Source organism: Anguilla rostrata, chromosome 7 (genome assembly GCF_018555375.3).
Source record: "Anguilla rostrata isolate EN2019 chromosome 7, ASM1855537v3, whole genome shotgun sequence".
Taxonomy (NCBI): domain Eukaryota; kingdom Metazoa; phylum Chordata; class Actinopteri; order Anguilliformes; family Anguillidae; genus Anguilla; species Anguilla rostrata.
In genome coordinates, this window is record NC_057939.1 from 55,557,426 (window position 1) to 55,569,583 (window position 12,158).

Genomic DNA, 12,158 nt, shown 5'->3' on the forward strand with positions numbered 1-12,158 from the left:
TTTCTATTGGCTTTTAGTTTTCAAAAGCATGATGGTGCCTTTTGTTACATCCTTCCAGTCTTACTGATGAGACTGTGCTTTGAAAAGCACTTGTTATTGACAGAGGAGCTGTTGCAGTTGTGGTAATATTTCAGTACATTGCACTATCCTGGTAAGACAAAGGGTTACAGGTACAATTTATACAATCCCAGGCTGCCCACCTATATTTGACTTCAGGAAAGTTGCTGTAATTTTTACTTTTTTTAATTTTTATTTTTTAATGAATATATACACTTGTTTATAGTTTCTGTTCCTGGTTGAAAAGACAGTCAATTGAGAAACTTGCCAGGGAAAAGGCGCCTGAATTCTTTTCTCTCCAAATGCTATGAATGGTTTAAAGTTGCAGTTGCTTCCATTTGCTTTCCATAGTCCAATGTGTCTTTTTGGAACTGCTTCTTGCCACGAAAGCGTCTTCGATAAAGTCAGATGGAGAAATGAGTGAACTGCTTGGTTTCTACGAGTGTGGGTGCTGTTCTCCGGGCAGGGGTGTCCTGGGGCAGCTTTACCAGTCTGCGCCAGCTGGAAGTGAGGAGAAGATGCAGGGTTTGGACTGGAGAAATTAATCGTTACCTTGCCATCCAGGGACCAAGGCGGGTGACTGTCTGGTTTCTGTATAAAGACCCCAGAATCCCTTTGGGCTACCTGGCGTGAGTCATACTTCCAAACAGAAGTACTCACCCTGGTCCTTCCTGGTCACTAACAAGCAAATGCATTGTTAACAAAGCTAATGTTTAATACATTTACACATTTTCTCTTGCCACCAGACCCCCAAATACACTTGGTTCTTCTGTTCAAGCCTTTTCTGTTTTGACACACCAATGTTAATTGTAGTGGGGACACCCATCAGTGTCGTTTCAACCCCGGAGTCTCGTGAAAAGTCAATAAATGGCCTGCCAATGGGATCAAATGTCATATCGCTGCTATTTTGAAAGGGAGACCTGAGCTGAATCCTGTGGAGAGAATTGCACAGATCTTTGTTTACACAGACTGCTGTAGTCTATTAGCAGGTCGTTTCAGACTGGTTTTGAAGTTGTCAAGAATGTAGCGCATTTTGAATACGTCTCTTCGGAGGGGAGGATCTTTCTTGTTTGTCAGTCTTGCACTATTTCCAATATTTCTCGGACAAACCTGGTTTCAGTAACACTCCTTTGCATTGTGTATCTCCTGTTGGTGTCCGAGAAGCAAAACATAATGGACATTTTCCCTTCAACCATGGGAAGAAACGTTTCGTCTCCTGAAGCCCCATAAACGCTGTTCTGAACAGGATTTGAAGCATAGTTTTTCAAATATATTTTCCCCCGGTTTTGATGGCTATAGTTCGCCAACAAGATTCCTGGATCTGAATTTTTTATACTGTGTTCAGTTTCCATTTGCATTCCTATATAGCCACTCTCCACACCCCTGGGATTCGTTCAGTTTTATCTGTCCCCTTTAATGTACCGTTTGTAGGTATTGATAACTTTGCCAATAGGTTGGTGCAGGGTCGTCCTACCTGGTGCAGCGATGCTACATTGTCAGTTTCCATGAGCGCGCAGTACGCAGTTCCGTTATAAACTACTGGCTATTCTCTGGACTGTAGTTGCGCATTTGGAAGGGCGGAACTATGTGTGACATCATAAACCCGTGTACAAGGGTGTGTACGCAACCTCCATGACCTTGGACGACCGATTTTTATAGTTGCGAAGGAGAGAAAGTGGGAGGAGCAAGCATGCTCTTTTTTTTTTTTTAATCTTACAGCATCAAAGAACTATATATGGTGACTCTGGCTTTTTCCCCCACAACCCAAATTTAGTGGGTTATTTTCACCCCCTTTTTATCAGAAGGAAAATTAAAGCAGTGGCTGTTAATCTTTTTATTCTTTCCGTTGTTGATAAAGCAGAAGAAAATCTAAGAAAGCACTAGAAAGATCAAAATATAACATTCCAATCCTGATTTTGTTTTCAGCGGAATTGGATCGCCCTATTTAGCAGGTGTGGTAAGCAATGGTTTGCCATGTTAACTTTTGTCTTTTTATTTTCTTTTAATAGTAGAAAACGTGTTGCAGGTGGAGCGTTTCTATTTTAGTTTACCATTTTGAATGTGTTGGACTTAACATACAATAAACTACTGATATCTGCATCACCCATTGCTGTTGTCGTGTCTTGTAAGGTAGCCCTACCCGTTTGTGGGGAAAGAAACTATGTTTTCCGATTTTTAAGGTGCTCGATTGTTCATGAAAACGACAACCCAGGCAGATTTGTATCGAAAATGTAAATACAAGGAAAACAACTTTTAGTTGGATGAATGTTCATTTGAAGCTTGCTGCCATATGAGTTCAGGGAGCATTGCTGAGCAAATGAGATCAACACTGTTCCAATGTTTTCACATTGTTAGACGGTCTCCATCTTATGACTTAAGCTATGCTCCTAAATGAATAAGGCTGGCCCCATATCTCAAGGATGCACATGTTCAGTATATCGTAGTTATGCGATAATACTGGCGTAGCCTACATGTACACACAGAAGGCTTTACGACTAAATACGCAGGCGCATTTGTAAAGCACGATTTGAGTTGGTAATTAATACCGTTGCTGTAGCCGTTATACGGTTGCCATGGTTTCCCTAATGGATTTGTAGCTATTTGATTTTCTGCCGTTGATGAAGAGTCCTTGGTGGCGTATTTCTTTGGGAGTGAAGTTGAATGGGGACAGAGTTGTTTCTATTTATGGATCGGGCCGTTAACCTCAGATTTCTGAGAGCAGTGTCCGTTCAAAAGCTTTGCCTTGAGGTGATTGTTCTTGACTTGTGTACGTCAGGTTAAATTTTCACTAGTCACAAACACCAACTGAGGGGCTCACCTCTAAAACAAGGTAACCCAGCAACGCAGTATAACTAAATACCCTCTGTCATAAGCGTTTAATGGCAAAAAAAGAATGTACTCAAAAAGCAATTCAAAAGGCCTAAACAATTTTGCAGTACAGTTGCCCTTATGATCTTTAAACATGATTTTTATAAATCGAAAACTCTTGCATTTGAAACTTGCGTAGATTTTTTGCAGCAAGGTAAAGATCTTACAAACCTTGTTGCAAGGTAGATGTAGCACAAATAGTCCATCATGACCAGAGTTGAATGATCTACAGTTCCACCTAGAGCCATTTATAGATATTGCAGAAAAACATTTCTGTTGAATTCAGTATGAAGTATTGACACGATGTTCTTAAGAATGTGCTGAAATGAAATGCAAAATTAAAACTTAATATACATGTTTAATAGATCTAGTAGGATTTTTTGGGTAACTTAAACGCGCTTTCTTCGGCAATGGAGTCGACATTTCGATATGGAGACACCTGGACACGGCGTGATCCCTGGAATGACGTTGTTTTTGTGTACACAGTCGCAGAGTAGTTGCTATTGGCAACATATTCGGTGATAGGTGAATCCCAGCCGAGGAAACGAGCAGCGGCGTTCAAGTTGTAAATCATCGTCCATTCAGTAGGCTACATAAACTACTAAAGAAGCTGTTTACATTGTTGATACAGCAATTTGCACTACCATGCGCGTGCGACAGTTGTGAATACTATAGCCATATAGTAATATTTTTATTGTGAGCTAATGTTTGTTACCAAACTGGCGCATTCGCGTTGATGGAATGATTCTGCAGGAACAGGTAAAACCTCTGACGCCGTTATCTTGCGAGAAGTTTACTTAACAACTCATATAGTTTTTTCTGTAATGTCACTCAATTTATCTAATAATTGATAGATAATATGCCTCTAGAAAGAACTGGGACGTTCATGTACTCTTTGTATGTTTCCGTAGCTTGGGCGAGGAGAGCAGTATAATGGACAAGTATGAGAATTTAGGGTTGGTGGGAGAGGGGAGCTACGGCATGGTCATGAAGTGCAGGAACAAAGATAATGGCAGAATTGTGGCTGTGAAGAAGTTTCTGGAGAGCGAGGATGATAAAACGGTGAAAAAAATAGCTTTGCGAGAAATAAAGATGCTGAAGGTGAGTGCTCTCTCTCTGTCTTTCAAAGTGCGTTATTGGCATGAGAAATATAGGCAAAAATACAGGTTACATTGTAAAAGAATGCGCAATATGGATGATAGAATATGGATAAGTTAAACAATGGCAGTAAGTGAGTTAGTCGTTTGTGTGGTTTGTATGCTCTCTCCACGAACCTTTTAACTTCAATTCAAGTTCAGGTTATTTCAGTAATGATTATAGGCTATATGTACAGTCTCCTTCGTGTTATAATTGGATTACGTTATTAAACTGGTAGTGTTGTTTATCTTTACTGGATTATTCACTGTAAATTGAATTACAGTATCACTTACTGCCTAAACAAAGATGGGTGGGAGTGGCCACAATTAAACAGTATGGAAGGAATATTTTTTATGGTTCAGGTTTTTAAAAATTATTATTTTGCAAAAAAAGCTGAGACCCTTTTAATATGTCAAGAACGTTTTTGTTTATTTATTTATTTATTACAGCAACTTAGACATGAGAATTTAGTAAACCTGCTGGAAGTGTGTAAGAAGAAGAGGCGGTGGTATCTGGTGTTTGAGTTTGTGGACCGGACCGTTTTAGACGATTTGGAACAGTACCCAAATGGACTGGACTGCGGCAGGGTTCGCAAATACCTGTTTCAGATCCTCAGAGCCATCAAATTCTGCCATCAGCACAATGTGAGTAGTACAGTGTTTGGATATGTGATATCTTCATGCTTTTGTTCCTGTAGTACAGGTGAGATGACCTTCTGAACTCCAATGGCAACCACCTTTCACCACAGTTAGCATTGTGCAGTACTAAAAAAAAGCTTACAGTACTTCAGCATAAAACACAAGATCATAGTTGCCTATCTCTCTTTATCTCAGATGTCTGTTGTCTCTATTACCCCCTGGACAGAGCATGCTGCGGACGCCATGTTAGGATGTCTGCATTGCTCTGTATCCTAAAAGGCTCTTCCTTTTGATTGCTACACGCTGGGTAGCCAGCCTATTCTACAGTAACACATCATAGCGGCATAGCCTGCCGTTCACTCACCATAAGAAGCATATTCTCTCACTGGCGGCCGAGCAGCTTTCCTCCATTCATCTAAATTGACTTGGAATATAAAAAAAGAACAAAGTTAGCCTTTTCCTTTATCCTTAATTGATTAGTAAGTAACCTTTGTATCATGATTATGATGATGAAGTGGATTATTATAGACATTATAAAAAATAACATTATTATTATTATTAGTTGTAGTAGTAGCAAGCAGTAGCAGCAGTAGTAGTAATATTTTATTTGAAATTCAGAAAGCATCTTAATACTGATTCAAATTCAGAGCTTTATATGAGTGGAACCACCACAGATTGCTTATTCCTGATAGCTTCAAAAGTATAGTTGTGTATAGTTACTGGCGGCTAGATTGGATCTGTAAAATCAAAAGGTATTATGTGGCCCACCTTTCCAAAAGGCAGCCAAAGCTTTGGTATAATTGCTTTCTAAAATCAGTTTATACATTCCAGGATTCCCTGCAAGCCTGTGCCCCACCCCAGCCCTAACACACAACAGAGTACTGTAGCTCAGCTTACTCGCATTGTTCCGTGGTGCGCAATATGGGACCTGGCTCAAGTCATGAATAATATATTCATACGGTCTGTTTGCTATTAAATTCATATTGGAAAGTATTCCTCCATCTGTACCTTGTAGTTTGATGTGTTCTTTGCTATAAATTATTTAATATACTCAAGTCTAAATTAATCAGAAGGGAATTCTGTGCAGGTAAAAATCTTAATATGATGCCATGTGCAATTCCAAGACAAAAGATCACACCTCCCTACCTATCTATTATTGACAGTTGGCATTGAGACAGTTTTCTCTGGCCAAACCAGCTTAGTGTCTGGTAATCCTTGGTCCGTTTTCCTCTGTTTGCTATGCATAAAAGTACATGCATTCCATATTTATGAACATGACTCAGAAATACTATGTTATGTAAGTTAAATGATTTCAATTAATTTTTAGAGCACCTGAATTTCAGGATTAAAATGAATGGTAAGAATATATTTTCAAAACATATTTTTGTACTGAAGTTGTTCCTCACTGAAACTTTTATTTTGTAAAGTGAATATTCCAGTCAAAGCAATCATCTGTGGATTAAACTATAATATTCTTATACTGAGTGCAATATGATTATTGTGGATTTATGAGCCTTCATGCTTGTCATGTTGACAGCCGGGTTTCGTCAAGTGTTTGGCTGGCTTTTGATTCGCAGATCATCCACCGTGACATTAAGCCGGAGAACATTCTGGTGTCTCAGTGCGGTGTGGTCAAGCTGTGCGACTTCGGCTTTGCGAGGACGATGGCCGCTCCCGGGGAGGTCTACACGGACTACGTGGCCACCCGGTGGTACCGCGCCCCAGAGCTCCTGGTGGGAGACACGAAGTACGGGAAGTAAGTGTGTGACTATGAGTCTGGGCCGCGCGGGGGGCTGTGTAGAGGGCTGGTAATGAGACCTGCCAGTTTCAGTCCCTATGTGAGGCACTGCCGTCCCGTTCCTGTGTGCGGTACTTAGCCTGAATCGCCTCTGTAAGTGCCCAGCATTGCGCACGAGAAGCCAAGCTGTGTGGGATGCTCTGGATAATGCTGTCTGCCAACCATTAACCAAATAGGATTGCTGTGGGGTTCTCTCCATGTTCATGGAGAGGGATAAATTCACTTTTAATATGCACTGTGCTTTTATTTGACCCGAGTACTTTTTGAGAGAAATGTCAGTGATTGATGATGAGAAATGATTCTTCATGAATCGCATATTGTATGGATCCACCTCCTGCTGCCTATCATTGATTCTTCCAATTCGTCTATCTGATAATTGATTTGACCTAACCACTGCAAAACCCTATGATTGCTGAGACCGGAAAGCTTTCATAACGCATGACTGGTCCACTCAGCTTTGGGGGTTCAGGTGAATGGCCAGTGGTAGGGTACCTTAGCGCTTGTCTTCATGGTCGCGTTGCTGACGTTTCAGGGCCGTGGATGTGTGGGCGATCGGTTGCCTGTTCATGGAGATGCTGACGGGGGATCCTCTGTTTCCTGGGGATTCAGACATTGATCAGCTTTATCTCATCATGAGGTGCTTTGGTGAGTTAAGAGAATGACCTCCCACGTTCACGATACCAGTACATCACATTACAGTACTGGAACTGCTGGATCTAAACTGATCTCAACAGTGTTACTGAACACAGATGTTCATTTGTTTTTTTTAAGGAAACCTAACCCCCAGACATCAGGAGCTTTTCTATAAGAACCCCGTCTTTGCCGGCGTTAGTTTGCCCGAGGTTCCTGAGAAGGAACCGCTGGAGAAGCGGTTTCCCAAGCTCTCCTTCGCCGTGTCCGACTTAACAAAGGTCTGCGTTTCAGCTTGGGATTGTGTTTGGTGTGTTAGTGTTAAGTGTGTTTGGTGTTTTTGTGATCCTTTTCATCAGGCATGCATTTCTTTCATTAATGCTGTGTCACTGAAAGTACGTTTACTAAAACAAAGTGAAACGCTTTTGTGCTTCCACAGAAGTGCCTGCAGATTGACCCGGATAAGAGACCGTCCTGCTCAGACTTACTGCAGCACGAGTTCTTCCTCAAAGACGGCTTTCCTGCCAGGTGAGCGTCCGTATGCTCAGGTTCCTCTGTTCTTAGCGCAGGTGTGTTCAGTCCCACCTGGTTCTGCATCCTGCCTCACTGCCATTAGATACAGAACTGTCTTCACTGTAAAAAAAAAAAAAAAAAAATACTTGGTAAAATTGCCCTCTAGGTGGCAGTATAGTGCTATCTTGTTCCCCATAACTTCTAGCGCTGTGCTTCCATTAATAAAAGACAGCTGTCTGTATTCTTTGTGCTCTAAAAGGGTTTTGCCCTTTTATCATTATACAGTTAAATTGCTTGTTATCTTTTGTGTGTTATTCTGGAGACTTGTCTGTGTGGTACATGCCATTGAACTGAGCAGATGCTACTAATTTGGCAACATTACAGGTTGAGATCCTGTACCAAGTGTATATCCAGAGACCTGGCAGAAAAAAACTTAACGTAATACAGGTGTATTATGGGATGGCAAAAACATGACACGACTCATTTTCAGAAACAATCACAGCATTACACTGGATATCATTAAATTGAGATACTAGGGAGTACACAGAAGAAAGAGATATGTCTCTGCTTTAAAGGTTCACTCAGGAGCTGAACTCCAAGATTCAGAAGGATCTTCAAGATAATCCTTCCTTGCCTAAAATGTCAAGGATTTCAAAAAAGGACAAGGAAGACTCTTCAGTGGATGAGAAGACAGTGACTTGCAGGGTGAGATAAACATGCTTAATTTTGCATAAGTGCTGACCAGTGAAAAGATCTGTAATTTCATCCCTGTTGAGTGACAGGGTACTGGAGTGGAAAACTGTATAAGCTCTCTCTCTCCCTCTCCCTCTTCCCCTCTCTCGCTGTCTCTCTCTCTCTCCCCCTCTCCCCTCCCTCTCTCTCTCTCTCCCTCTGAAGGACTCTAATGTGAATGTCAAAGCTAAAGAGGGCAAGCAGGAGGTCCGAGCTGCCAAGGCTTCAGAGCCCAGAGAGGAGTGTGAGAAAACAGGAATTCTGGGTAAAAACAGGCCGGAAGACGCAGAAAAGGCCTCAGAGGGCGGGGCCAACCTGGCGAAACCTCCACCGGGGAAAGATTTGAACCCGGAGCCCCTAAAGGCCACTGCCACCTCTGTGATACCGCCCATATCCCACAATCCTCTAGCCATTATCACCAACGGCCTTATCATGGGCGTGGGGGCGGGGCCTGCAGCAGGGCCGCTCAGTCTACGGTACGTCCCCTGCCGTCCGTCAAAATTCACATGAGCCCAAAAGCAGAAGCGGTACATGAGCTTCAGTACTTTATGTGGGTCTAACAAACTTGTCCGGATGGTAGAATTGTACATAATGCCTTTAAAGGAAGTCTGACACGGTGGACTTTTATGTGTTATTATCTTTTTTCGGCAGGGCCATCGACAAGGTGAAAAGGCATGGAAATATATTTAATAGAATGTCACAACAGTCCTCTAATCTCTACAACGGAAACATCTCTGGGAAGGTTGGTGGCCCTTTCTGAGAAGAACAGATTGTGTAGCTCTAATTCCTGGGTTGTGTGAACAGGCCTGTGTGGACTCATACGGCGGTGTTTGTTTGTGCAAGCAGATGACGAGAGAAATTCTTGCTGTTACCACTTATCCAAGATTAACCAAACGTTGCTCTTGTTTCAACTGGTTCTGAATGGTTTGGGGCTTGGGTGTGTGTGTGTGTGTGTGTGGGTGTGTGTGTGTGTGTGTGTGTGAGGTGCAGTCCTCTTTATGACAAGATAAGTCCTCAGTTGGAATGTTTACAACGCTTCAGTGGCAGTGATCACACTGAAGTCTGCACCGAAGAATTTCCTTGAGTATGGGGGGGTTTCCAATGTGCTTCCTGTGCAAGGAGAGCATTGCATTGTGGGAAAGAAGAGGATACACCCAGCTCTTAAGCCAGTCTACCAAAAAGTAATGACGTTGACTGAGCTGCAATAAGAATGCCCTGCACCCGCCATGGTCAAGGTCACATAGAGCTTCAACCTTGAAGACAGACTTGATCCCTTCACAGAAAGTAACATTTTCAGTAATGAACTCTTAAGTACAAGGATGTCATCTGTAAAATGCATATTTATGAAGCTGTGTCCAAGCAGCGCTTTTTGACCATTTTCATTGCATATTAAGAAGCTGAATTTGCAGAATGTCAGTACATATTGGTGTCTGATATAATCCTCTGTGTCCCCAGATTGCCTGTGAAAAGAGCGTCATCCACGAGCGGTCATTTCTGTCCGAGAGGACGGGCAATGGAGGCAAGAAGAAAGGGGAGAATCTGAGGGCAGACGTTCACTTTCCTGAGCTGAAAACCGGACTTCTGCCCGAGCTCAGAGGAGCTGAAGGTACTGTAGCTGTGTGTGTGTGTGTGTGTGTGCACGTACACGTGTATGTCTGCAGTGCATGTTCTGTAAGTATGTGTAATTGTGTGTGTTTATGGGTATATGGGTGTCTGTGGCACACATGGTGCATGCTCCTGATTGCTCACTGATTGTGTGTCTCGTTATTGATAGGCAAACAGTCAAAGACAACCAAAAAAGAACACAAGAAAGATTGCCGCATACCTTCAATCAATGCCATGGATGTCCATTCTAGTGGGGCCCTGTGACAGGTATGACTGGGGAGTATTAAACAGCCATTTTAGAAACATGCGGGCCTTGTGTAACAGTATTTTTGTTTTATCGGGAATGCCACTGAACGTTGAATGTCTGTTTCCCTCTCTTTTAGCATCTGTTTGGCATTCCGGTTTCAGATTTCTGCAAAGCACAGAGGCCAGGTTCCATGGAGCCGATCTTTAATGGTGAGACGTGTGTACCTGTACATGTGCTTATGTATAACTGTAAAGTGCTGCTGCATATCAGATATTACAGCGTAAGATTAATGAAGCAATAAATTAATACTGAAGTACATTAAGATGTGAAGAAAAAATGTGAAAAAAAAAAAATGTGAACGGTGTTATTCCACCCCTGTATGGGATTAATTCTTTTATGTATAGTAATCTGTAATTCACTATTTCAAATGTATATGTGTGTTCTTTGCTCAGTATGTTAACTGTTGATTTATTCTGATACTGAGTATAGGCAAATACATTACATTTTTATAGACGCACTTACTGTTCATTTTTATAGACACTGCATACTTCAGTATTGCACTGAATTGAATTGCATTGAAGCACAACAAAAAAATCAAGGCACAAATAATTTCAAATTTTATAATTTATATAAAAGATAAGTACATAGTTTAGGAAAGTATCTGTTACTTTTGTAGGATAAATATATTTTTAAGAATCAAGGAGTCCTAGTTGGGAAAGATGATTAAATGTGCCCATATGTCTATGGAGGTAATTCTTTATGAAGATTTAAATAATACTTTAAAAAGGACTTTAAAAGCATTTCACAATATTGCCTTCTGAACTGAATGTGCTGTTTTTAATAATCATTTTATAAAATAGTCACTGAGCATTAAATGGGTATTTAATACAAATTTGTTGTAAAATTTCTTTTTTTTGCAATAAACTATGGCTTATACATATTAAATGTAAAACTAAATCATTTAAAATGTCTGTCAAAACTTTCAAAATGGATGTGATTTGCATATTATAATGGCATGGTATTGTGGCTTGTTTGGCTTTATAGGAAACTGTGAAGTAAGCGAGCCTGCCACCAGTTTGGTTTTATAAAAGGCCTTCTGATCAGACCACACCTTTGGACTGTTTGGTTTTTCACAGCTGGTATGATGATATTAAATATGGTGCATGTGAAGTTCATAGTCTCTTACAACTCGCATTACCATTATGTTATTATGACATGGAAATGGGTCAAAATCTATCACAATATTAAATATTAAATATTAAAAAGATGCTGAGACTAAGATTCAAGGGATTGACAGTCCTCATAGCAGTGTAACTATGGATCATCTTCAAAGGGATTTTGCAATAAACAGTTTTACTGTCATTTTATCGTAAGTCAGACCGTCGTAACGTGAACTACTCGGAACATAAGTGGCATTGTCACGTGGCTAGATCATCTGCTAGTAAAGCAAAGGAAAAATTTAGTTATTTTGCAGGTGCATTGTGGGTGGTAAAACTATGATCTGTAATGCATGTGGTTTGCTCTGTTGTGTAAATGTAGTCCACCGCTGTCTGCTGTCGCTGCTGTGTGTGTGTGTGTGTGTGTGTGTGTGAGTAACAGCAGCTCTGTGAGGTCCAGGCCTGGGTGTGTGTGAGTGTGTGTGTGTGTGTGAGTACAGCAGCTCGTGAGGTCCGGGCTGGTGTGTGTGTGTGTGTGTGTGTGTGTGTGGAGTAACAGCAGCTCTGTGAGGTCCAGGCCGGTGTGTGGTGTGTGTGTGGAGTAGCAGTTGTGAGGGCCGTGGTGTGTGTGTGTGTGTGTGTGTGAGCAACAGCAGCTCTGTGAGGTCCAGGCCTGGGTGTGTGTGTGTGTGTGTGTGTGAGTAACAGCAGCTCTGTGAGGTCCAGGCCTGGGTGGTGTGTGTGTGTGTGTGTGTGTGTGTGTGAGTAACAGCAGC

At 41.5% G+C, this 12,158-nt stretch overlaps 1 protein-coding gene across 4 annotated transcripts; it reads left to right on the plus strand.

Annotated features, from left to right (window-relative positions):
* Nucleotides 1–2,292: 2,292 nt before the first annotated feature.
* Nucleotides 2,293–11,335, plus strand: LOC135260113 (cyclin-dependent kinase-like 2). 4 transcript variants are annotated; one of them, XR_010331475.1, is made up of 14 exons: nt 2,293–3,684; nt 3,837–4,026; nt 4,512–4,706; nt 6,278–6,456; nt 7,031–7,143; nt 7,270–7,409; nt 7,568–7,656; nt 8,217–8,346; nt 8,539–8,849; nt 9,025–9,115; nt 9,829–9,979; nt 10,148–10,245; nt 10,362–10,434; nt 11,270–11,335. XR_010331475.1 is itself a non-coding variant. In XM_064345301.1 (13 exons), exons 2-12 carry the CDS (start codon nt 3,859–3,861, stop codon nt 10,240–10,242), a joined length of 1,662 nt encoding a protein of 553 aa, XP_064201371.1. In that variant the 5' UTR covers nt 2,293–3,684; nt 3,837–3,858; the 3' UTR covers nt 10,243–10,245; nt 10,362–11,335. The 4 variants fall into 4 exon arrangements, 2 of the variants coding, with proteins under 2 accessions (XP_064201371.1, XP_064201373.1); XR_010331476.1 differs by having other exon boundaries at nt 10,387–10,434; XM_064345301.1 differs by having other exon boundaries at nt 10,362–11,335.
* The last annotated feature ends 823 nt before the right edge of the window (nt 11,336–12,158 follow it).

What these genes read in the sequence shown, in the direction of transcription:
- LOC135260113 (XM_064345301.1), top strand. Translation starts at nt 3,859, where the DNA reads ATGGACAAGTATGAGAATTTAGGGTTGGTGGGAGAGGGGAGCTACGGC. An exon ending in GGAGACACGAAGTACGGGAA is followed by an intron (nt 6,457 to 7,030) that starts GTAAGTGTGTGA and finishes CTGACGTTTCAG; the next exon opens with GGCCGTGGATGTGTGGGCGA. An exon ending in TCTCATCATGAGGTGCTTTG is followed by an intron (nt 7,144 to 7,269) that starts GTGAGTTAAGAG and finishes GTTTTTTTTAAG; the next exon opens with GAAACCTAACCCCCAGACAT.